This window comes from Dendropsophus ebraccatus, chromosome 1, assembly GCF_027789765.1.
Source record: "Dendropsophus ebraccatus isolate aDenEbr1 chromosome 1, aDenEbr1.pat, whole genome shotgun sequence".
NCBI lineage: Eukaryota > Metazoa > Chordata > Amphibia > Anura > Hylidae > Dendropsophus > Dendropsophus ebraccatus.
The window spans coordinates 101596019-101621883 of record NC_091454.1 but is presented as its reverse complement, the minus strand read 5'-3'; the positions used below and the strand labels follow the sequence as shown (position 1 = coordinate 101621883).

General features: G+C 39.1%; 1 protein-coding gene and 1 long non-coding RNA gene across 4 annotated transcripts in view; one reads left to right on the top strand and one right to left on the bottom strand.

The window, feature by feature from the left end:
• LOC138796544 (uncharacterized) overlaps positions 1–20415 on the bottom strand; it is a 48636-nt gene extending 28221 nt beyond the window's left edge. The window contains exons 1-2 of the long non-coding RNA XR_011363773.1: positions 20298–20415; positions 11097–11159 (exon numbers count right to left, since the gene is read on the bottom strand). This is a non-coding gene — a long non-coding RNA (uncharacterized lncRNA). The remainder of the gene's footprint in view (positions 1–11096; positions 11160–20297) is intronic.
• The window catches only part of IMMP2L (inner mitochondrial membrane peptidase subunit 2), an 816543-nt gene that overhangs the window by 518946 nt on the left and 271732 nt on the right, over positions 1–25865 (top strand). For all 3 annotated transcript variants that reach the window (XM_069976139.1, XM_069976146.1, XM_069976149.1), the window contains exon 4: positions 25771–25836. In XM_069976139.1, coding sequence (XP_069832240.1) covers positions 25771–25836 — 66 coding nt within the window. The remainder of the gene's footprint in view (positions 1–25770; positions 25837–25865) is intronic.

The window sequence follows — 25865 nt, the reverse complement described above, 5'->3', positions numbered from 1 at the left end:
TACATGTTGGATAATATATTGCTTAGTTCCCACCAGCAATTAATTCATATTTTCCTGTGTGAGTTTCTTAGCTAGCTTAAATTGCTCTGAATCTCTGTGGCCACTTTCAAAGGTGCCATTAAAATCTTGATGACCAGACTTCAAGTCAGTTCTTGATTTTTAGCTGCAGTATAAGCTTCCTACTTGGTATTTTTAATTTCAGTACATATTACAAAATCTCATTTCCATTGACATAAATGCTAGACTGGGACATCTTTATTTTGATGCTGAGTAAACTAATTAGAAAAAGTAATCTTGTTTTTAATAGAAGATTTCTATTAACATATTTTAAATAGGTATACTCAATGAAAAAAGATCTCGGCATGGATTTGCAAAGGAATTTTTTTTAACCTTAATGGTTCCTACATTACATTAAATCTTTCTTAAAAAGTAGGTTAGAGGCAGGACCATGTCCAAGAAGTCTTTTGTTACATTTGTCATTTGTTAGAAAATATGCGGGACATTGTGATTTGAATAGGACATACAGAACATCACTTTTAACACTATTTCCTCCTGTCACCCCTACAAACAGACTAAACGGGGCATTGAAATGAGAAATTTGTAGCATGTTCTGTTTCCAATGGTACAGGGCTTCACTATGACTTTAGTCACACAAGCATGCAAGTTCTGTAAGTTAAACTAGATGATGCAACTGTTGCACATCCCAAGTTGCATAGCATTTTTCCATTTAAATAGAAGTAAATATATGAAAAGGTTGCACATTTAATTTACTATTCACATTAAGAAAAACAGTAAAACTCTTGCATGTTATGGCAAAGCAGCATTCAATTCTGTGCATTTCCTGTTCCATAAGTATTTCATTAAAAAATCCTATCTATCTATCTATCTATCTATCTATCTATCTATCTATCTATCTATCTTTGACTGAAATCAACTGTATCCCGTTCTTAGTTTAAATCCAATTATACTTAATCTGGCCACAGACATTAGACTTGTGTCAAGTGGACCTGACCATGTGTCTAATATGGCTTGTGTCCTCCTGACTCTGAAAACTGAAGAAAAATAGTCATCTCACTATGTTACCAGGGCCGTTTTAAAGCGACTCTGTACCCACAATCCGACCCCCCCAAACCGCTTGTACCTTCAGATAGCTGCTATCCTGGGGTCCGTTTGGCAGGTGATGCAGTTATTGTCCTAAAAACAACTTTTAATCCTACAGCGCTGTGTCTAACGGCCGGGGCTTACATTTGTATATGCATTAGGCTGGCACAACCTCTCCTTTCCTCCTCCCCGCCCTCCTTAGCATTAGGAATGATCCAGGAACATTTACTGTAGCCCATGTTCATTATACACACAGGTGGGGAATAGGAAGCAATCTGCCTGGAGCATTCCTAATCATGAGGAGGGCGGGGAGGAAGGACAGAGAGGTTGTGCCTGCCTAACATATGCAAATGTAAGCCCCGGCCGTTAGACACAGCGCTGCCGGATTATAAATTGTTTTTAAAACAATAACTGCATCACCTGCCGAATGGACCCCAGGACAGATCTTGGATTAAAAGCAGCTATCCAAAGGTACAAGTGGTTTGGGGGGGACAGATTGTGGGTACAAAGTCGCTTTAATACATTGCTGGGCCCGGACCACAGCCCTCAAGAGTGCCCCCCACGCGTTATCAGAATTGGAGCTCCATAAACAGTGTAATGTACTGAAAGTGACCTCACACTGTATTAAAAGCCCCAATACATACAGTAGTTACCTTATAACACTATTTCCACCATCCAGTGATTACATATTACATGAAAACTGCACTGAACAAAACAGAAAGATATCACCAATGATACCATTACATAAAACTGCCACACTATGACCCCTATCACTACAAGCCTATAACAGAGTGCAGATTTACAGGGGGCGTCTTCTCCTATCAGTCTGTCACCTTTTCTTTTTCTCTCCATCCAACGTGGACCACCTTGAAGTCTTCTCCTGGCTGTGAATCCTTTCTCCAGAATCTGCCAGACAAATATTTTAGGCTCCAACTAATACAGTAGTTAGGTCCCTTGTACCCCTATATAGTAATTACACCACTCTGTACCCCTATATAGTAGTTACACCCCTCTGTGCCCCCATAGTTTTAAGGTGTCCCTGAGGAATATAGGCCTCTGTGTGCTCCCACAGTTATATACAGCCCTCCTGTGCCCTTCCCCAGTAGTACATAGCCCCCTGTGTGCTCGCCAGTAGTATATAGCCCCCTGTGCGCTCTCCCCAGTAGTATATAGCCCCCCTGTGTGCTCCCCATTAGTATATAGCCCCTCCTGTGTGCTCTCCGGTAGTATATAGCCCCCCTGTGTGCTCCCTAGTAGTATATAGCCCTCCTGTGCGCTCCCAATTAGTAGCTCCTCAAGTGTTAGAGTCCTTTTAAAGGATATCTGTAAGAGGTAAGTTTTATTATCATAGATATGGTCATCTGCTAGTGATATTTGTTTTACTTACCATTTGCAAACAGTGGAGGAAGTAAGCCAAAGCCTGGTTACAACCTGAAAAGTGACCATGTCATGACAGAGATAAAACTGAACCAGTGGCGTAGCTACCATAGAGGAAGGGTAGGCAGTTGCTCTGGAGCCCGTGCAGGAGGGGGGCCCGGGGGAGATGGTAAGAGCGTGTTCTTCTGCTTAAACCCTTATGTACTGCAGTGTGTAAGTGACCCAATGTTTACTTACATGCTGCTACACAAAAAAGAGTTAACAAGCAGAAGACGAAGATCTCTGCTTCAATGCACTGATAACCTCTGACCTCTGTTCTTCAGCTGGCAATCAACCCTGCAGAGGTCAGGAGGGGTTATCAGTGCAAAAGCAGTAAAGTGTATATATATATATATATATATATATACACACTCACCGGCCACTTTATTAGGTACACCTGTCCAACTGCACGTTACCACTTAATTTCTAATCAGCCAATCACATGGCGGCAACTCAGTGCATTTAGGCATGTAGACATGGTCAAGACAATCTCCTGCAGTTCAAACCGAGCATCAGTATGGGGAAGAAAGGTGATTTGAGTGCCTTTGAACGTGGCATGGTTGTTGGTGCCAGAAGGGCTGGTCTGAGTATTTCAGAAACTGCTGATCTACTGGGATTTTTACGCACAACCATCTCTAGGGTTTACAGAGAATGGTCCGAAAAAGAAAAAACATCCAGTGAGCGGCAGTTCTGTGGGTGGAAATGCCTTGTTGATGCCAGAGGTCAGAGGAAAATGGGCAGACTGGTTCGAGCTGATAGAAAGGCAACAGTGACTCAAATAGCCAACCGTTACAACCAAGGTAGGCAGAAGAGCATCTCTGAACGCACAGTACGTCGAACTTTGAGGCAGATGGGCTACAGCAGCAAATGACCACCCGTTACTAGCATGGTGTACCTAATAAAGTGGCCGGTGAGTGTGTATATATATATATATATATATATATATATATATATATATATATATATACAAAGCACTGCGGCACTCCGATAAATGTGTTAAATTCAAAGGGGTTTATTCAATCCATCAAACAGGCAAAGGATTGAATAAACCATTTTGAATTTATCACATTTATCAGAGTGCCGATATGCAGTGCTTTGTGTTGTGCATAGGGGAGGGGGGCCCTTATAAAACTTTTGCTATGGGGCCCCATGAATCCTAGCTATGCCCCTGAGCTGAACACAAAGCAACTCTGTGCTGATAACATTTGAACCACAAGGAATATTGCAAATCTGGTCTTCTTTGCCATGCTACAGTACATAACCCTTTTCTCATCGGAAGAAACTTGCCCTTGATCCAATATGGCATTTTTCAACATGGTGTTAATGTTTCAGACATAGCCTAAAGAAAGGTCCCCTCACCCTTTACTTCCCTTTTGTCTTTAAAATATAAGAGTGTCCTGAGACTTTTAAGTCACCCTGTAGATAATAGCATTCAGGTAGCAAATATTTTACTTGCTGGGTCAAGCTGTTATATATTATGGGTATGTATTTAAAGGGGTTATCTTGCAAAAAATCTTTTTCTTTCAAATGAACTGGTTTAGAAAGTTATATAGATTTGTAATTTACGTATATTTAAAAATCTCAAGTCTTCCCATCTTTAGCAGCTGCTGTATGTCCTACAGGAAATGTTTTCTTTTCAGTCTGACATAGTGCTCTCTGCTGCCAAGACAGGAACTGTCCAGAGCAGCAGCAAATTCCCAAATAAAACCTCTCCTGCTCTGGACAATTCCTGTCTTGGACAGAGATGGCAGCACAGCAGACTGAAAAGACTAAAAAGAAGACAAGTATGGGAAGACTTGAGATTTTTAAATAGAAGTAAATTACAAATCTATATAACTTTCTGAAACCTGTTGATCTGAAAGAAAAAGATTTTTGTTGAATAACCGCTTTAAATGGCTGGACCGGCCATTCCGTGACCCGGCCGGGTCACGGAGCAGCCGGTCTCTGAATAGATTATCCTGGCCGATACCGCATCAGAACTCACCACTGCACACTATGAAGCTTGCGGCTTTTTTTGCGGCGCCACTAGGGGTCCCGGCCGGAGCATATATTATGCGTATATGCTCCGGCCGGGACCCCACCGACAGCAAGCCAACATATTTTTTGTAATAACCACGGCCATTGTTTCAATCGACAACAACGGCCGTAGAAATACGAAAAATATGTTGCGTGAACATAGCCTTATATGAATCCTGCCCAATCCCCACAAAAGACAAGGGAACACTCCCTTTGCCTAGAGAAAAAAAGTTCAATCTCTGGAGGCGACAAGCCTTTTTTAGAAAATCTATGGAACAGTCTACCTAAGGGTCCATTTACACAGAAAGATTATCTGACAGATTATCTGCCACAGATTTAAAGCCAAAGCCAGGAATGGATTTGAAAAGAGGAGAAATCTCAGGCTTTCCTTTATGACCTGATCTCTGTTTATAATCTGTTCCTGGCTTTGGTTTCAAATCTTCGGCAGATCTGTTAGATAATCTTTCTGTGTAAATGGCCCCTAATGCTATGTTTACACAGAGCGATAATTTGCCCGATCGTACAATTAACAATTACGAAGTAACAATTTTTTTTCTAACGATCAGCGTTTAGATCGAACGATATATTGTACAGAAAATTCGTTTTGCGATCGCTTAAGCCTATCTCGCACATTGGTAAAATCAGTGAACGACTGTTTACACGGAACGATCTGCAAATTTTTTGCGAACGATCAAAGACGATTTATTAACATGTTCAAAAGATCAAATTGAACGATTTTTAGCTAATCGCTTGATCATTCGCTGCGTTTACACAGAAAAATTATCGCTCAATGTGATCGTTATCGCGAAAATTTGCCCGATAATCTTTCCGTGTAAATGTAGCATTAGGATCTGGTAACAGCAAAAACAGTGGAGGGTTTCCAAAAAGGCTTGGACAGGTTCTTAGCTCAGAATAACATAAATGCATATGTATAAAACATAAAATCTACCCATCATCCGCCCCCTTCCCTTCCTCCATCCTCTCCTTGGCTGACCTTGATGGACATGTCTCTTTTTTTCAACCATACTAACTATGTAACAAAAAAAATTTTCGTGGATGCCTCACAGGTCTTGCTGAGAGATGTGCCACTAGCATAGTGTAGTACTAAGGTTAATTTTCAAAATAAGCACTGTAAGGTTACAAACCCACTTGCCGGATCTGCAGCGAGTCTCCTTGCTGCGTTTTTGCAGCGAGACTCGCTGCAGATCCTGGCCCTATACTTTCAATAGCAGAGAAACTCGCAGCAGGGATGTACATCCCTGCTGCGATTTTGTCTGCAGCCCGCCCCATTAACCCCCCGGCTGCCGGACATTATACATTACCGGGTCCCCGTTCCTGCTTGCTTCGGGGCTCCCGGTGTCTTCACGGCCCGCCCGGCCAATCAGTGCGCTGCGGCGGGGCAGCGCACTGATTGGCCGGGCGGAACGTGCCGGGAGCCGCTGAAGCAAGCAGGAGTCGGGATCAGGTAATGTATATCGCCCCCAGCCCCCGGCCACACGATCGCCCCCAGCCCCGCAGCCCCCGGCTGCACGATCGCCCCCAGCCCCGCAGCCCCCGGCCGCACGATCGCCCCCAGCCCCGCAGCCCCCGGCCGCACGATCGCCCCCAGCCCCGCAGCCCCCGACCAGACGATCGGCCTGCGGGCGATCGTGCGGCCGGGGGCTGGGGGGCTGCAGGCGATCGTGCGGCCGGGGGCTGCGGGGCTGGGGGCGATCGTGCGGCCGGGGGCTGCGGGGCGATCGGGGCTGCAGGGGGGCGGGCAGGATATACATTATCAGGTCCCCGCTCCTGCTTGCTTCGGCGGCTCCCGGCACGTTCCGCCCGGCCAATCAGTGCGCTGCCCCGCCGCAGCCGGGCGGGCCGTGAAGACACCGGGAGCCCCGAAGCAAGCAGGAACGGGGACCCGGTAATGTATAATGTCCGGCGGCCGGGGGGTTAATGGGGCGGGCTGCAGACAAAATCGCATCATTGATGTACATCCCTGCTGCGAGTTTCTCTGCTATTGAAAGTATAGGGCCAGGATCTGCAGCGAGTCTCGCTGCAAAAAACGCAGCAGGGAGACTCGCTGCAGATCCGGCAAGTGGGTTTGTAACCTTACAGTGCTTATTTTGAAAATTAACCTTAGTACTACACTATGCTAGTGGCACATCTCTCAGCAAGACCTGTGAGGCATCCACGAAAAATTTTTTTGTTACATAGTTAGTATGGTTGAAAAAAAGAGACATGTCCATCAAGGTCAGCCAAGGAGAGGATGGAGGAAGGGAAGGGGGCGGATGATGGGTAGATTTTATGTTTTATACATATGCATTTATGTTATTCTGAGCTAAGAACCTGTCCAAGCCTTTTTGGAAACCCTCCACTGTTTTTGCTGTTACCAGATCCTAATGCTACATTTACACGGAAAGATTATCGGGCAAATTTTCGCGATAACGATCACATTGAGCGATAATTTTTCCGTGTAAACGCAGCGAATGATCAAGCGATTAGCTAAAAATCGTTCAATTTGATCTTTTGAAAATGTTAATAAATCGTCTTTGATCGTTCGCAAAAAATTTGCAGATCGTTCCGTGTAAACAGTCGTTCACTGATTTTACCAATGTGCGAGATAGGCTTAAGCGATCGCAAAACGAATTTTCTGTATGATATATCGTTCGATCTAAACGCTGATCGTTAGAAAAAAAATCGTTACTTCGAAATTGTTAATTGTACGATCGGGCAAATTATCGCTCTGTGTAAACATAGCATTAGGGGCCATTTACACAGAAAGATTATCTAACAGATCTGCCGAAGATTTGAAACCAAAGCCAGGAACAGATTATAAACAGAGATCAGGTCATAAAGGAAAGCCTGAGATTTCTCTGCTATTGAAAGTATAGGGCCAGGATCTGCAGCGAGTCTCGCTGCAAAAACGCAGCAAGGAGACTCACTGCAGATCCGGCAAGTGGGTTTGTAACCTAAGGAAAGAAAAAGGATAAGGTTACATGTACTATAGAAGCCTCACAAATAAAATGATATCTATTAACAGCTATTATACTTGATGAGGAGATATCATGGTTTCTAGCAATTCTAGCTTCTTTGCTTCTGGCAATTGAATTATGATTCAGTGTCTTTTGGAATGCAATTTCCAAGTTTCAGATATTTTAATTAAAAGGCTTTAAATAATGCAGCACATTTCAATGTGTTTACTTTTTATTGTCTGGATTTAATTTGAAAATTGGGATGTGCCACCAAATCCCAAGCTACACTAATTTGCTTTTTATATGTGAGCTGACAATATAAATTTTGTTTTAATGTGCTTCTTTTAATTTATGTTTGTGGAAATTATAACTTAATTCTCAGTGCTATTAGCATATGCATCCAGAAAAGACACCCTGACTCTGAATTTAATTGGTACTGATAACCAAAACCTAATGACAGAGTCAATAAAATCATTATGTTTTATGGTATGTAAGTGACTGAGAAAGTCCAAGGGTACAAGATGTGTGGTGGAAGATAAGTTACTTATTTGTTCACTCAGCGAACAAAAAGAAATAAAAAATATATATATATATATACACACACACACACACACGCACTGTATACACACGCCTATTATAGTAACACACTGTGCAAAACTCAATAATCTCCAGATACTTGGATCCATCTAGGATAGATTATAGATTTTTTGTGACTGCGGAGTAATAGCCACCTGTTAGCCACAATGCAACCCCATTAACTTGTATAAATGATGGAGTCACATGACACTGATGTAGCCCCAGCCTTAAGGTAGACATATGACTGCTGTGGCCAGTTGGCTGCCAACTTTATGTATCAGAATGACGTGGCATCACTGCGGTGGTAATAAACAACACTGTCTGAAGGCATATTTTATTTTCAATATGTAAATTAAAGTTTCTAATAGTGCTGTATGGCATTTCATTTACTTGCAGTCTACACACTATATTGAATAGGATTTAGAATAGGAAGAGACTTGTTGCAGCGGTTTACTTCTTCCTTATTGACATCTCTTTATGCAGTATGAATAAGCTACATTTAAAATGATTATGTTTGGCCATCCGTCAATGCAATGACAGCTGCTGGTAAATTATTCTAGGTTATGGTGCGTTTACACAGAGATTTATCTGACAGATCTTTGAAGCCAAAGCCAGGAACAGACTATAAACAGAGAACAGGTCATAAAGGAAAGACTGAGATTTCTCCTCTTTTCAAATCCATTCCTTGCTTTGACTTTAAAAATCTGTCAGATAAATCTCTGTGTGTAAACGCACCATTAGTTGGACTAATTGGCCTTTAACTGAAAAGTCCATTGAATTTAATAGTGAAAACGGTGAAGGGATGGTGAAAAATGAAGAAATGTATGTGAACAATTGACAAATAACAACCACTGTTTGCAAAAGACTTCCTAAAATAATTGTCATAATCATTATTTTGACGTCTGCGCAGACAACGTCCGTTATTTCATACGTGTGCATTGGACCTCCGTCTTCCAATGACTCCAATGCATTGCCTGGTCCTTTCACTGAGTACCTTAAACACGCGATCATTATAGATTGCAGCATTTAAGGGGTTAATGAGAGGACGCTGCAGGATTGCATCTCATTATCCTCAGCCTCGGACACACTGATGTGTGCGGGGCCGCTCTCACTGCAGCAGTCCCGCACACATCAGAAGCACCTCAGCCAGGAAAGTATATATACATTCCTACTGCACGTGGTATGTGCAGTAGGAACGTATATATACAGATTACTGACATGAAAGGGTTAAACAGCCTGTAAGTCAATAAGGCATGAGAGGTCTGCAGTGAAATTGGCTAAAAGGCATTAAAATTAAAGGTTCTACAAAGGTATGGCATTCAAAGATCTAAGAGCAATGTGTAGTTCTTTATTCACTGGCAATACTTTTTAAGTTCATCAGTGTTGTTATTTTTACACATACACAGTTCATTAGAATTTTTACATGGCTAAAAACACCTTCAATGCCACTTTCACAACCTCCACATTTTATCTATATTGACCATCCTTTAAATTATAAATAAGGTCTCCAGGCAAGAATCTGTCTCTTACTGTATCTTGTAACTTTTATGTTTGAAACATATTAACATGTTGGTTATTGCACTTGTTTATTTTTTTGACCAGTGTTGTACCATATTATAGTAAAATGATGAAGCTGTGTTCCCACTACAGGAATGGACCATTATTTAATTGCAACACGCGTCAGTCTATTGCTAAGGATGGCCACAAATAATGATCGTGATCATTTCTTGTGTCTGTCATTATCAATAGACAGCCATCATTTCACACTAAAATCCCATAATGGAAACACAGTCTTAGTCTGTGTTAGGATATTTTTCACAGGCAATGAAAACCTGCTTACTAGATACATATTTACATGGAATGAAAATTCATATTTCACCTTCATTGATATTAGATTACTTAGTTTTATTTGATAGTACAATGTCTTATTGAATTTGGTGGACATGTGATCGGAGTAAAACTAATTTCAGTATACTGTATAATCCAATATGTTGATTTCCATTCTTTTTTTATTATATAGTATTGTATTACCCATCTAAATGTCTCCCTTAAGGCAAATCAGTTAGTGTATATAATACAGGAGCTACATCACAACTTACATTTACAACACTTGAATGTATGTCTCTAAATCAGACCTGATGGCCAATTGGAGCAAATATTTGCTGAGTGAAGAACAGGTTGACAGGTCTCTAAACCTAGCACATCCAATGGACTAGAGTGATGGAGTTTACAAAAAAAAAAAAACAAATTACTCTTTTTTTGTACTCTTAGTAGAGATATGCGAAGCAGCTGGAAATTCGTTTCACGAGGTTTGCGAATCTTGGGTTAAATTTGTTAATATTCGCCAATCTAGTCTTAACGAATTTTAATAAAACAGCCAAACTATAGTAGCTACAATACTGGGACTATTACAGAAGGATGAATGTGTTATTGCATATTCTTGTACAAGTGACAACAATTTGAAAATCACAATTTTAAAACAAAATCATCCAATTTCTGCCATGGACAGCAGTGGACATGGGTCAAACAGCGGCATAGCATCTATTTTCTCCCAGGACAGCAGTGGATATTGGTAAATGAGTGGAGTAAAGTGACACTTTGACAAATTTTTACAACACAGTAGGAGTGGAGTGTGAGCACTGATTATGTATGTTGACTAATGAAAATGAATTTTTGTAACACAGTAGGAATGGAGTGTGAGCAGTGATTATGTAAGACGCATGCTCAATTCACTGATGACAGTAAATTGGTTTAACTCAATAGCAGTTTACAGTGCTCAGTTAATAATATGGACTGTGTCTTCATTGGTCCCAGTAAATTCCTATAGGCACCCAGTTACTTGGTAAACTGGACACTTGGTTGACAGCTTTAAAAAAAAAATCACCTGCCACCATGTTTTTTGCAAATTTTGTAACAAATCAGTGTGAATTTGCTTCACAGAATGAAGCGAATTGACAGCGTGATTCGCAGCGAATCTTACTTTGCCAGATTCGCTTCGCTCATCTCTAAACAATAATGACCATTACTTACAGTATATGGTTCCCTGTTTATTTCAGCAAATTGCAAGGTGCCAATAAATAAGGATACACAGACCTGTGGAGTAAGTTAGAAAACACAAATAATAGTGAATATTATCTCTGTGTCTGTCCATAGGCTAAGCTTACTTTCTCCATAGCCAATATAAAGAAAGACTGTATTAAAAATGCAAGGTTATATATTGCATGCTGAAAGTTAGAAAAATTGTCTCGAGCAGAATGTCATTCACTACATAAATAATTAACACAGCATATTGAAGTAGGTTTATGGAGAGGCAGAAAATATTGCACACTATAACATAAAAGGCAGAGCAGAGTTTGAAATGATAAATCTGATAATAAAGAATACAATAAATAAAGCAGTCACTTCTTTGTGAAAGCTACTACATCTATTGATTTTGTCTTTCTTTGTTCCCTGTATATTCTTGATAAGTAAGATACATTGAAATGCAGTCTGGTTATATCATGAAATGTGGCTGGAAATCTGCTAATTTTAAAACAGTGTCATCTATAAAATCATAATGGCGGAAAAAGTCACATAAATCATTTTCAAAAGCTAATCTCATATTTTTGAGCAGAACACAGAGCATTCTATGAAAGACCTGTTTACATGATGGTTCTGTAAATGTACAATTACTCATCTCTACTTCAGTTGCTTATTGATGCACCAGCATTGCAAAGCAGTATAACTTATGTTGCTTATTATCCAATAAATCCCCAGCAAACCACTTCTTTTCTTTACTAGCATGTATATCTTCACAAATACATTAAATGCTGCCTAAGACTTTCATTCTATCTTTATTGTTGCTTTCCTGTGCATAGTAATGTTTATTACTACTATATTTTTTATTTTTTACATTGGCATTTACAAGGTGCCATAAGAGTGGGGTGAAACCAAATTAACCTTAGTATCCACTGACAGACCCATTGCACTATTTAACCCTAGCTGGGAGCTTTTCCAATACCATTATGTCATATAAGGTAATTCCTGTTGCATTCATACATTAAAGTGATATTGTCACCCCCTTACTCTATGTGCACCATCCCCAAGCTTAGATGCTGCACATTCAATATATACCTGTATAACACTTGTCTGTATCTTCTTTCTGCTGTAAAATTGCTTCATTTTATCAGTGGGCAGTGTCACCTAGGTGGGGCTTCATGGCAGTTGGGCCCCCATCTCTCTCTTGGGAAAGGGGGTTTACTAACTAAGATTGTGGATAGTGTGGAGGACCACACATAGAGTAAGGGGGTGACAGTATCAAGTGGCAACTGCTCATAGAGTCTTTTCCATCTTTTACCAGTTTAGCTATTACTTAACAGCATATAAAGGAAATGAAGTAAACTCTAATTTGTCCATAGCAACCAGTCAAAGCTTGGTTTTCATTTTTCATAGTTTTGCTAAAAGGAAAGCTGAGCTCTGATTGGTTGTTATGGGCACATACTGTACAATAGTTTCAATAAACCTGCCTAGGTGGGAAACTACCAGGGTATATAAGACTACTAGCCACAAAACAATAAAACAAAGACATGGGTTGACCTCTTGGGCACCCTTGGAACATATCCATTGAACACACAAACAGACAGACGGACATTTTAGATCTGGGCAAAGCCAGGTATGTCTTCTAGTTGTAAACGGAAAATAAAAAAATAAAAAAAAAACTATTTATAGTAAGCTCCTGAGCTCCCTCCCATATTTTAAATTTATGTCTGTGCAACAGTTTTCTAGCTCGGTTAAAAATAAAAAATAAAAAAAGCTCTAACTGGTATTATATGTTGGCCACTTTATAGTAAAATATTTCAGTTTACAGTGCACTCGCTGCACTTACTGACAGCAGCTCCCTGTGTACCTCATTGAGCTAAAATCAGACTACCCTCCTCTAGACTGTGCTACCCTGCTCTGTGGGGAGTCTGTCCATAAAATGGCCGACATGGAGAAACATGTGACCATGCCCCGCCCTCAGTGTCCTCCATAGACATATACAGGCTTAGTGGTGGACACTGGGGGTGGAGCATGGTCACCATGTCTTATATACAGGCTCACCACAGAGCAGGACCGCACAGGAGGAGGGGAGTCTGATTTTAGCTCTATAAGGTACACAGGGACACAGCTTCTTTCAGAAATTGATTGCCACACAGTTTTGGAACTGAGAATGACATGATGGTAATTGGTGGAGATTCATTTTGATCAGTAGAAAAATGATTTTGTGCATTTTTAAATAATGTGTTTTTTTTTTTTTTAAACATGAATCACTAAATGTGTGAGGATATACATTTGTTTTGAGGCAGAATTGTTTGTGCTGCTGTGGGATTTAGATCTGAAATCCTTTAGAATTAGCTATATTTTGTTTCATCCTTGATACTTGTATTTGGGTGATGTTTTTACGTTTTATAAAATGAAATGATTTTGTGCAGTACACACGTTCAGTCTTCACAGTGTCATGTAGTTATTTTTTGGGACTTGTTCTGGAATTGAGTTTTAACAAAATCCTCAGTTAACCTTATCTTCTGTAACATGAAAAGCTTTCCAGAGAGCAAGTGCTTGTGACAAAACAGTGTATTGTAATAATTTTCCTGCAGTTGCGCCAATAGTTCTATGTTAACAACTTTAAAGAATGTTTCTCTTGATATAGTATTTTACATACAAATTTACAACTAAATAAATATAAACAGCGGTGCATTTATCTTCCAAGGTATATGTGTTTTATATTAAAGGGGAACTCCAGGTAGAGGTGAAAAAAATAATCCTTCTGCAGAAGCAAATAGGCTTATGGTGCGTTTACACAAGCAGATTTATCTGAAAGATTTTTGAAGCCAAAGACAGGAACAGACTATAAACAGGGAACAGGTCATAAAGGAAAGACTGAGATTTTTCCTCTTTTCAAATCCATTCCTGGCTCTGGCTTCCAAAATCTGTCAGATAAATCTGCCTGTGTAAACGCACCATTACTTACCTATCTATCCCAGGTTCAAGAATGCAATGCTTTCCCTCAGCTGTTAATCATAGTCCTCTACCCTGCCCATTCCGCGCCCAAATCTGTTGCAGAACATCTGGGCTGGGTTTACACATTGCAGTTTTACTGTTTTACTTAATTATTTGCAGTACTTTATCATTTCATTGTTGTCCCACTTACACAGCACACTGTTACTTCCTCTGTGCCGTTTAGCATCATTTAATTGTGTTGCTGCATCATTTTTGTGAATATGCTGCAGTACTGCAATGACACTCCAACATGTGTGAACACAGCCCTAATTTCACTGCAGAGTTTTGCACAAGTTGTTGCACCTGCTTCTGGCTGGTCAGAGATGGTGAATCACTCAAGGGATTAGGGGATCCAGCCAAGCCTCCTGGGAGATCACGCCCTGCCCCCTGTCTGCATCATCAGCCTGCACTCAGCAAACACACACAATGTGAGACATAACTTTTGTCTCTTAAGGTGAGAGAGCAGTGGGAGCAGGAGACAATGTAAAATGGCACAGAGGCCATTTTTCTTAACTTCCTGGATTTCTATCAGCTACCAGTGTGGCAGAACCGTACAGATACAGTAATACATAATATAGACACATCTATATAACATTTAATGTACTTTTAATAAAAAACAAGTTTTCCTTATGTGGAGTTTCCCTTTAATGCTGGGGCACAGTCTATTCATACGTACAATGTACAATGACCTAGTTGGAAACTGTGGGCACAAAGGACATTGATTATATATAATATAATTTATTAACCCTTAGGCGACCCTGGACGTACCCGTGCGTCCAGAGCCGCCTACATGTGTTCAGAGCGGGGCCGCACAGTCCCAGGTGCCGCATGTAGCCCGGGACCGTGGCTATTAGCGGGCACGGTCCGATCGCCGTGCCCACTAATAAAGTAATCGGATGCAGCTGTCAAAGTTGACAGCTGCATCCGATTACTTCAATGCAGCCATCCCTGGTGTCTAGTGGGGTGGATCGCTCCTCCAGGACATTGTCCTGGAGGAGCGATCCACACATCCTCCTCCGTCCGCGCTCAGTGCCGTAATGGCGCTGATCCCGGCTCGGCACTCGATTGCTTCTATTCAGCATAGATCTCAATTTGAGATCAGAGTACTTATACTAGAAGTCCCCCAAGGGTACTTCTAGTATAAAAGTGTAAAAGTAAAAAAAATAAAAGTGTTGTTATTAATAAAAGCCCCCTCCCCTAATAAGTGTGAATCACCCCCCTTTTCCCATGTTATCAATAAAAATAAATAAATAAACATGTTTGATATCACCGCGAGCGTAATCGCCCGAACTATTAATTTATCACATTCCCGATCTCACACGGTAAATGGCGTAAGCGTAAAAAAAGTGCAAAATTGAGCATTTTTGGTCGAATCAAATCCAGAAAAATTGTAATAAAAAGCGATCAAAAAGTCACATATGCACAATCAAGGTACCAATAGAAAGAACATATCATGGCGCAAAAAATTACACCTAACACCGCCCCATAGACCAAAGGATAAAAGCGCTATAAGCCTGGGTATAGAGCGATTTTAAGGAACATATATTTGTTAACAATGGTTTGAAATTTTTATCATATCCTTCCTTATTCAGAATCCCTTTTACCCTGTACAAATCTCCCACCTTACCAGCACCAAAGCAACCCCAGACCATCACATTACCTCCACCATGCTTAACAGATGGCATCAGGCATTCTTCCAGCATCTTTTCATTTGTTCTGCGTCTCACAAACGTTCTTCTTTGTGATCCAAACACCTCAAACTTGGATTCATCCGTCCACAACACTTTTTTTCCAGTCTTCCTCTGTCCAATGTCTGTGTTCTTTTGCCCATCTTAATGTTTTTCTTTTATTGGCCAATCTCTGATATGACTTTTTCTTTGCCACTCTGCCCTGAAGCCCAAAATCCCGCAGCCGCCTCTTCACTGTAGATGTTGACACTGGTGTTTTGCGGGTACTATTTAATGGAGATGCCAGTTGCGGACCTGTGAGGCGTCTGTTTCTCAAACTAGAGACTCTAATGTGCTTATCTTCTTGCTTAGTTGTGCAACGCGGCCTCCCACTTCTTTTTCTACTCTGGTTAGAGCCTGTTTGTTGTAGGAAATCTTCAATTTCTTAGCAATTTCTCGCATGGAATAGCCTTCATTTCTAAGAACAAGAATAGACTGTCGAGTTTCAGATGAAAGTTCTCTTTTTCTGGCCATTTTGAGCGTTTAATTGACCCCACAAATGTGATGCTCCAGAAACACAATCTGCTCAAAGGAAGGTCAGTTTTGTAGCTTCTGTAACGAGCTAGACTGTTTTCAGATGTGTGAACATGATTGCACAAGGGTTTTCTAATCATCAATTAGCCTTCTGAGCCAATGAGCAAACACATTGTACCATTAGAACACTGGAGTGATAGTTGCTGGAAATGGGCCTCTATACACCTATGTAGATATTGCACCAAAAACCAGACATTTGCAGCTAGAATAGTCATTTACCACATTAGCAATGTATAGAGTGTATTTGTTTAAAGTTAGGACTAGTTTAAAGTTATCTTCATTGAAAAGTACAGTGCTTTTCCTTCAAAAATAAGGACATTTCAATGTGACCCCAAACTTTTGAACTGTAGTATATATATATATATATATATATATATATATATATAAATATATATATATATATATATATATATATATATATATATATAATAAAATGGGAAAAGGGGGTAATTTCAATAATATTTTGAAAAATATATATTTTTTATTTTTCAAGGATTAAATTGCTCCTACAGCTATATGCTATGTCATTGAATAGCACTGCTCAGTGATATAAGACTCTAGATGCATATTGTTAATCGGACAGCATGGAGGTATGAGACAGGGAAACAGATTGGGACTCCTGTTGTGGGGGTTCCAATCAGTCATTTTCTGTTCCCAAAGTCAGCCTTGTCTCTGACCCATTTAAATGCCTTAATTGCTTTATATAACAGCGTTTAAGGGGCTAATGCTGGACAGCAATATAATTGTTGCCATCCGTCATTGAGTACTGCCTGCCATCAGCACCCACCATCTATGAAGAAATCTCAGCTCCAGAGCTTGCTACGGAGTACAATAGCAAAAGCAAGGCGTCCATTACGTCATGATGCGTTAAAGCCCAGGCTTTCATGCTGTACAACATGGGTTGTGAAGAGGTTGAAGGTATATTCCAGTCACACCTAATATGGTTAATATGGTATGACTGGTCAAGTATTTCTGCCTATACATTAATTTAGCAAATTTGGCTCCTTCTCCTGATATACTCTCTCTTTTCCTCCCATTGTTGACAGTTCTTTGCGTAGGGTACGAATGAGCACTCTTAAAATTACACACACACACACACACACATACATACACACATACTATATATATCAGCAGGCTGTAGGTAATGCATTCTGTGTATTTCATATACTGAACCCCAAATACAGCCATGTGCATATGGAATAGCAATCTTGTAACAAATTAAAATCAGCATGATCCCTATGTCTGTAGTAAGCACATAAACATGTCAATTAAATTTATGGACTGACCAGTAATTGCTTAATATAAATCAATAAACTTCCCTTCTCCATACTAGTAAAATACACCACAGCTGACAAGATTATTGTTCCTGTTAGAGGAGAAAAGAACTTTGTCCTGAATCACTGTATGTGTCCATGGCATATCAGCAATACCTCATGGTCATCGCATCATGGTTAGCTTTCACATAGTGTGTTGACCCCTTCCTCTGTGTGGCAGAAGGTATCATTTGTCAGTGACGGATTGACAGCAGGCAAATTGTTAGGGCCCAGGGGTGTGGTGCCAGTATTTCAGATTTCTGATCTGACAGCAGATCACACAGCAGCAGGCCACGTGTGGTTGATCCAAAAAGCAAGTATCAGGTAACATGTTTGGTATGTTAGCAACAATAAACCACAATAGGCAAACTGACCCAGCAGTATAACAGCAGGCGAGTCAAACAAATTTCCACGAAAGCTATTCAGCGTACTTTGCATCAACTAGGGTACAATGGCTAAAACCTGTCAAGGGTGCCTCAAAAACATCTAGCATGGGTCATGGAAAGATGTCAATGGACATTGAACACATGGGAGAAGGTCATCTGAAGTGACAAGTCTCATATCCTAGTGAACCGTACAACTGCCTGACAACCAACAAAAGCACAATAACTGATGGATCAGGAGGAATGCAGCAGGAATAGGTCAGATTAAGAATGGAAGATGTTCAGCATCTTGTAGAATCTGTGGCCCCACATCTGGAAGCTGAGATCGCCCAAAATGGTGGACCAACCTATTATTGGGTAAGTGTTCCTATTGCAGTAATCATTTAGTGTACAGGAGGGAACCTATGGGTTAAAGATAATATATATATCAAAATTGCTCCTAAAACACAACACTTTCAGTCCTTACCATAAACGTTCCTGACTTGGCTTCTTATGGTCCTTTTAATCTGTCACCGAATGACACTGGTTTATAACCTACAGTATATGCAATTACAGACTATTCTAAATGTATATTGAAGTGTAGCTCAATAAACTCCACATTTTAGTGAAAATAGAAAGGCAGGTGTCTAATGAATGTATGTATCAGCAAATGTCTATATTTGAAGAATTGGAGGAAGATGCAGCTGCTAAGCTGACAATATGTGCAAAAAGTCAAATATTATTTCTATGCTTTAAGTGATTTATTGTGAATCAACCTAAGTTTCTGAATACTGTATGTGACTATTCAATGAAATTCCTTGGAAGCATCACTCATTTTTGCATAGCTGAGCAGATCTAAGAAGACTTCCTTCAAAATGAAAAATGTGCAGCTGGCAAGCACCTTGTTTGAATTTATGTACCTAACACTTCTGCTCCTTCTCTATGTGGGCCTTGAATTTAATTTCAAAGTAATTACATCTTTTTTAGCTTTGCATCATTGCAGCAATGCAGCAACGTCAGCAATTTAATGGTATACCTTGAAAATTGGATTTGTGGCTCCACTGCAAGTTTGATGGCATTCTAAAAATAAGAACCAGGAGGGCTACTTTATAAAATAAGATGAGGAACAAATTACTGATTAATGGTTCTGTAATAAAGCACTGCTAAATCCCTTGCTCATGATGTACAATACAATTTACTAGGAGGTATATATTTGCGCTAGTATGGGAGTCAAGAATGAAAAATGATTCAACAAGATAATAGGAACCGTGCATGTTAAACATACATAACTTATACAATAATATACAGGCTTCAAGGAAATTTTCATTAGATAATTGGCTTCTTTTTGCTTTGAGGCATTTCCATACCTCTTTTTGCAAAATTCGAACCAAACAATTTATATAATGTCAACAATTGTATTATTCTATATTTAATAAATAATTTCTTGTTTTTTTTTTGCTGTACAAAAAAAGGCATAATATCCCTCTGGAATACTTTTACATGTATTTTATTAATAGTATAATGTAACAGAATCCCCCTTTGAACCAATGCATAGCGCACTATTGCATATAAAAGGCACTGGCAGTTTTTAGGTCATTCATATACTCTTACAGACTTGGGCTATGGTCACACAATGTAATTTTAAGTAAAGAACGGATGCTGATTGCAATGGAATCAGCATCCGTTCTTTATTGTAGGGGTGGCATTGCATTGAAGTCAATGCAATGTTTCCTGCTGTGTTCATACAGCATTATGTTAATGTCTGTTCTTTAGAACGGGCTTTAAAATAATGTACCTGCCTATTATTTTCAGATGCTGTTCAGTGAAAAAATAATAGCTGTTCACACAAGGTGGCCGCACATTACACTGAAGTGAGTGACTAATTGATTCAATGTTTAAAAAAGAGCATTCCTGCTGCTGATACAGAGGTATTGGCTACAGGAACGTGCTGAATGCAGCCCGCCGGCCGGCAGTTTACCAGCATCCGTTGCTATGCAACGGAGGCTGTTAAACATTGTGTGAACATAGTCATAGGGGGGAATTTATTAAGACCGGCTTACCCATGCGTGGGTCTTACATATCATTCTGCCTCTCTGACCAACTCCATATTTATTGAGATTGTGTATCCGAGGCTTCCTGACTGCTTTCAGGCATAGGAAAGCCATGGCCTTTATGCTATGCTTCACCCCACCACCCCCACTTGGCCAGCCAGCCAGCCAGCCAGCCAGCCAGACCTGACAAAAAACCCACATTTTTGTGGAGACTGTAGGTCTTCACCTGTAGGTCTCTAAAATTGCAGGTACTCTAAAATTGCTTCATTTTATTGATGGGCAGTGGCACCTAGATTGGATTTCTTGGCAATTGGATCATCTCTCCTGTATGGACAATGGCAGTTGGCTCCATATCCCGGGTGGGTAGAGAGCCTAACTGCCATGAAACCCCACCAAGGTGCCACTGTCCACCGATAAAATGAAGCAATTTTAGAGTAAAAAGAAGACACAGACAAGTGTTATACAGGTATATATTGAATGTGCAGCTTCTAAGCTTGTGGATGGTGTGGGGAACCGCACATAGAATAATGGGGTGACAGTAACACTTTAATTTGTTAGCAGCTGGTCATGGGTGTTACATAGGATGGTTTTCCCTTCAACATTACAAAATGACTTGCTGCACACCATTTATAAATAAGGGCCAGCTAGCCAGAAATATGTCAGATTTTGTGTGTTATCTGTTTGCTATTTGTGTATGGATATTTTTTAATGGATCTTCAGTTAATGGACTTTTTACTACAGAAGTTTGTAGGAGATTTGTGTGAATCCAAAAAAGATGTACGGCTTTTTGCCAATGCACATCCTGCTTGCCTGGTAGGGGGGCAGGGGAGGTGGCAAGAGGCAAAAGTGGTTTTACCTCACCCTGTGCCAGATTCACCATGATTTACTCCTGCGTAATAAGCGTAAATAGTGAATATCTATGCCAGCTTAGCATAGCAGTCTCAGATCCACCTGATTTATTACAACCCAGATGCCTCCCAAGAGAAGTGTCTAAAACTTAAAATAAATACAGTGTAAGTTATAAATGAGACAATTTTTGTGAAGGAATCATAACTTATGTGGCCATTTACACACACATATATATATATATATATATATATATATATATATATATATAATATATTTGAGTAAATTCACATGGTTTTAGTCGGTGTTTAAGCTATTAAGTAGAAATTCTAGAAGTATTCAGTATTTTATTTTAACCTGGATAGATTTGCATATTTTATTCAATATCATTTGGTACATCTACCTACTTTGCATTCAACAATTTTTAATTTTAGTTTAATATTGCCCAACTCAGCTTGTTTTTTTTCAGTAGGTGCAATTTTGTGCCTTAGGCTTATCTGGCTATCATGCCTGAATACTTTTCCACCTCATACAGCTTTACTGATTTATGCCTGTCACAAGTAGGTGCAGAGAGCAACCCTTCAGCCAAATACACTATAAAATTATACAGTGGCATCTATTGGAGGTATACATTTGGAAATCTTCCTAATGAGACTGCAAACACAGCATTAGTGATGAGCGAATACTGTTTGATCGAATAAATATTTGATCGAATAGTGAGGTATTTGAATATTCGATATTCATACGAATATCCCGTGAATATTCGACAAATATTCGATAAGCATTCAAATCCCCTAGCTTCCGGTTTTACCATCCAAATGGTCAAATAGATATTTTTCACTAATCGAATACTTGCTCCCATAGACTTTATGGGATAGAATATTTGATCGAATATTTGCAGGATATTCGTATGAATATAGAATATTCGAATATCTCACTATTCGCTAATCACTACACAGCATGCATCTACCTTAATTTTTCATTTTCAGCTAAACCCTAAATAAGTGAAGTTGTCATTCTGATATCTTTAATTTAACACTTTAATTAAATTATGTTACCTAATCCTACATTAAGCTCTTTGGAAGGAGCATAATTTATACACGAAAGGTTTCCCTAGAGTGGCTTTGATAAATCAAAGGTTTAAATGTACAATTATATTATTATTGGCAAAAAGTGACCATTCAGTGATTGAATATGCTCCACTTTGATTTAAGCTGATACTTTTCGAAGGTCATTACTATTATAGCTGAGTGGGTGTGAATTAACACTAAGGTCAGTAATTAGCCTACATAGTGTACATGCTAATGAACCCTTATGAATGGAAGTTAAAAAGCATCCCACATAAATAGCCTAAATTTCATGCCACAATAGTATATTGTTTGAATAAAAAAATACATTTATATTTCTATGCAGTTGTTACTTACAACAAATTTACTGTTTAAAATCCAGTTATCTATTACACATGAATAAAAAGTATATTTGTATAAAAAACATTTTTGCAGCAATATAATAAATCAACTCTGCAACATTTGTGACTTGTGAAGATTAAATGTGACTCCTCTGATGAGATGAAATAAGTAGGTTCTATTTTCATCCAACCCTATGAAGCTATTTGATAGCATTTTCCCTATTATTACACACATTGGCAGCATGAAAACATCCCCCCCCCCTTCCAACCTCCCTATGGACAATGGATCGTTCTGGGCAGACATAAATAGCAACATATTTTTCCCTTAAGAAAGATTAAGTACAATGAGAGGCTTATAGAGCAACTGTTTTGTGTCAAATATGAAATACTTAAGCCAGTGAAATTTAATATCTATAAGCGTTGCTGTCATTTTAAAGATTTAAAGAAATTACTCAAGTAGTTTGCATAAAATACATTATTCTTTGGCATTCAATATTTAGCAGGGATAAAAAACTATGCAAGGTTGCAAACAAACAATTCTAAAGTGGTCCCTTTCTAATATTGTCTATTTTTTACTATAAATCTGATAGATTTGACTTAATTGAGAAACTTTGGACTCTTTTTAGGAAATGAATTTAATAATAATAATAATAATAGTATTAAAAAAATAATAATAATAATATATATATATATATATATATAGATCCAACAAATCCAGCAGCACTTTGCAATTCTGAGGGTTAATAGACAATTTACAATTAATAGACAATTTAGTTAATAGACAATTACAGAATTGGGCTATGTTCACATGACTTTTCTTTCTGTCTTGTATTTTTTTTCTTTTTCTTAAAATGACATTAGTCATTTTGAGTACCACATGACAGCCATCATTTTGCTTTTTTGCACCCGTCATTACAGTGACAGCTATTGGTACATTATTCTAGTTCAGGTCCTTTTGGGTGTATTTCTTTATTTAAGGTCCATTGAATTTAGTAGTGAAGATGGTAAAAGGACGGTGGAAAAAAATTTATGTGAATAACTGAAAATAAAGTACATTGTTGGACTTCAATGCATTCCATTCAGTTATAATTCAGAAATAACAGACGTTATTTAGAAAAAAAAGTGGAACTTTTTCTTTAACCCCTTTATGACCACGGGCGTACATTTACGCCCCCACTGCCTGGGTCTTAACACAAAATGTAAATGTATGCCCTGCCGAGGTCCCGGAGCGGGCTCATGAGCTGAGCTTGCTCCATAGCCGTTGAGGACCGGCTGCTATCTGCAGCCAGGCCCTCACCCTCAATGGCGGGCTGCCGTGATCACGGTGATGCCCACCATTAACCCCTTAAAAGTATAAGTGACTGGAGCATCTCCGGTAACTTAGCGATCGGGACCCCCGCAGCGTGTCTGTGGGAGGCCCGATCAAATGGCCTGACTGCCGGAGGTCTCTTACCTTCCTCCATGCAGTCAGGTCTTTAGTCGGATGATCAGAAGACAGAAGACAGCCGATAACACTAATCCCTGCTATGCTATGGCATAGCAGTGGTCAGTGTATGTAATCTAATGTAGTAGTGTAAAAGTCCCCTAAGGGGACTTAAAAAGTGTAAAAAAATTATTTATAAAAGTTTTAAAAAATGTCCCAAAGCCCCTCCCCCAATAAAAGTGAAAATCATCCCCCTTCCCATTTTATACATAAAACACATAAAAATAATAAAGTAAATTAACATATACCATAGTGTGCGTAATCGTTTGATCTATTAAAATATAATATAATTCCTGCACGGTGAACGGCGTGAACAAAAAGCGGTAACAAAAATGCACAGATTGCTTTTTTTAAATGACATTTTATGTAAAAAAAATTAATAAAAAGCAATCAGTACATTTGAGCTAGAAAAAAATAAAAACTAATAAAAACTAGAGATCATGACGCAAAAAAATTACACTCCCTATGACCCCGTAGGTGAAAAAATAAATGCGCAATAGGAGTTACAATAGGGCCATATTAAATATACCTATTTGCAAAAATATTTTTTACTGCTTATAAAAATAGTGAAACATTAGAAAACCTATGTAAATATGCATATCGCTGTGTTCAGACTATAAAATAAAGAAAAAATGTAAGTTTTACCGTAAAGTGCATTACCTAAACATGGAAGCCCCCCAAAATTTGCGAAATCACATTTTTTGACCCAAGTTCACCCTATAAATGATATTTTGGGATTCCGTAATTCATTTTATGGCAGATTGAAAGAAGTCATTACAAAGAATACCTGCTCATGAAAAAAACAAGCCCCCACATCCCCCTGTAGGTGGAAAAATGAAAGAGTTATGGGTCTTTGAAGGCGAGGAGAAAAAAAACGAAATTGCATAAGTGACAATTGGTCCGGTCCTTCATGCCATTTCAGGCCTGGTCCTTAAGGGGTTAACACAATGGAATCATAGCCTTACACAGTAACTTTAGTATCTTGATTACTTCATTTCTGACGTTTCCCTCTTTAACTATGGTTTGTTAAAATAAATTGGACAGTAAATAAATATTGTGTTTCTAAAGAATATGCTGTTAAAATTTCGTCCTGCTCATTGCCAACTGACTTAGATGCAGGCAGATGCAGATGTTCACACATTACAATGTACCTTTTCAACATTTGCAAAACCATGAGAGTAATATTGCACGTAAATGTAAGTCATTGCAAGATAAGGCTGCTAAACTGTGTGTTGTCAAATGGGGAAGCTATTTGTCTAATGAATCAACAGAAATTGGTAAAACTTTTATTTATTTGCTGGCAGTCTTTCATGCTTTCCTCTTGCGTTTGAGGCAAACCATCTGCTCTCTTGTCTTCATTAGCCCAACTTCCTGTCTAATGCCTATGCTGTAATTCCTGTTCTTGCTGGACACTCTAGTCAGAAAATCACCCAGCTCTATGTTGGATTCTCCTGTGGATGTAGTGTATGGGGTTATAGAAAATTAGATGTACAGTAGTGGGAGGGAGATATACAGTAGTTTGCTGAATTCTCATCTAGGATATACAGGAACAGGAAGCCAACAACAAGTGTTGTTTCAACTCTTTTTGATATATAACCCTCAGCAATGTCTTTTTTATTAGCATTTTGCCAGATGAATTTCAAGAATTTAAATGTCAGTAAAAAATATCTGGCAATCCTAACTTTATAAAATGCCCTTCTTGTGCTTCTTTATAATATGCATACAATATGTGATCAGATGCAATATATAACCTGTATGTAAAATTTGGTTAAGTAAGGCTTACATTTTTCTTCATCATAATCTGGCATCATGTCAAAGACGCCTAAACTGAATTGATACAATGTCAACACAAGAGTGAAAAACCTATTTCTGCATTGTCCGCCCTATTGAGCGCTTCTTCATTTATTTCCCAATGCTTCATTTATCATTGATTACATGATCATATCCCCTTTCTTCCTTTAGGTCTCCAAAGAACCCAGAACAGAAAATTATTAAACGAGTGATTGGTCTGGAAGGAGACGTTGTAAAGTAAGTCGGAAAGCAAAGAGAGATCCTGC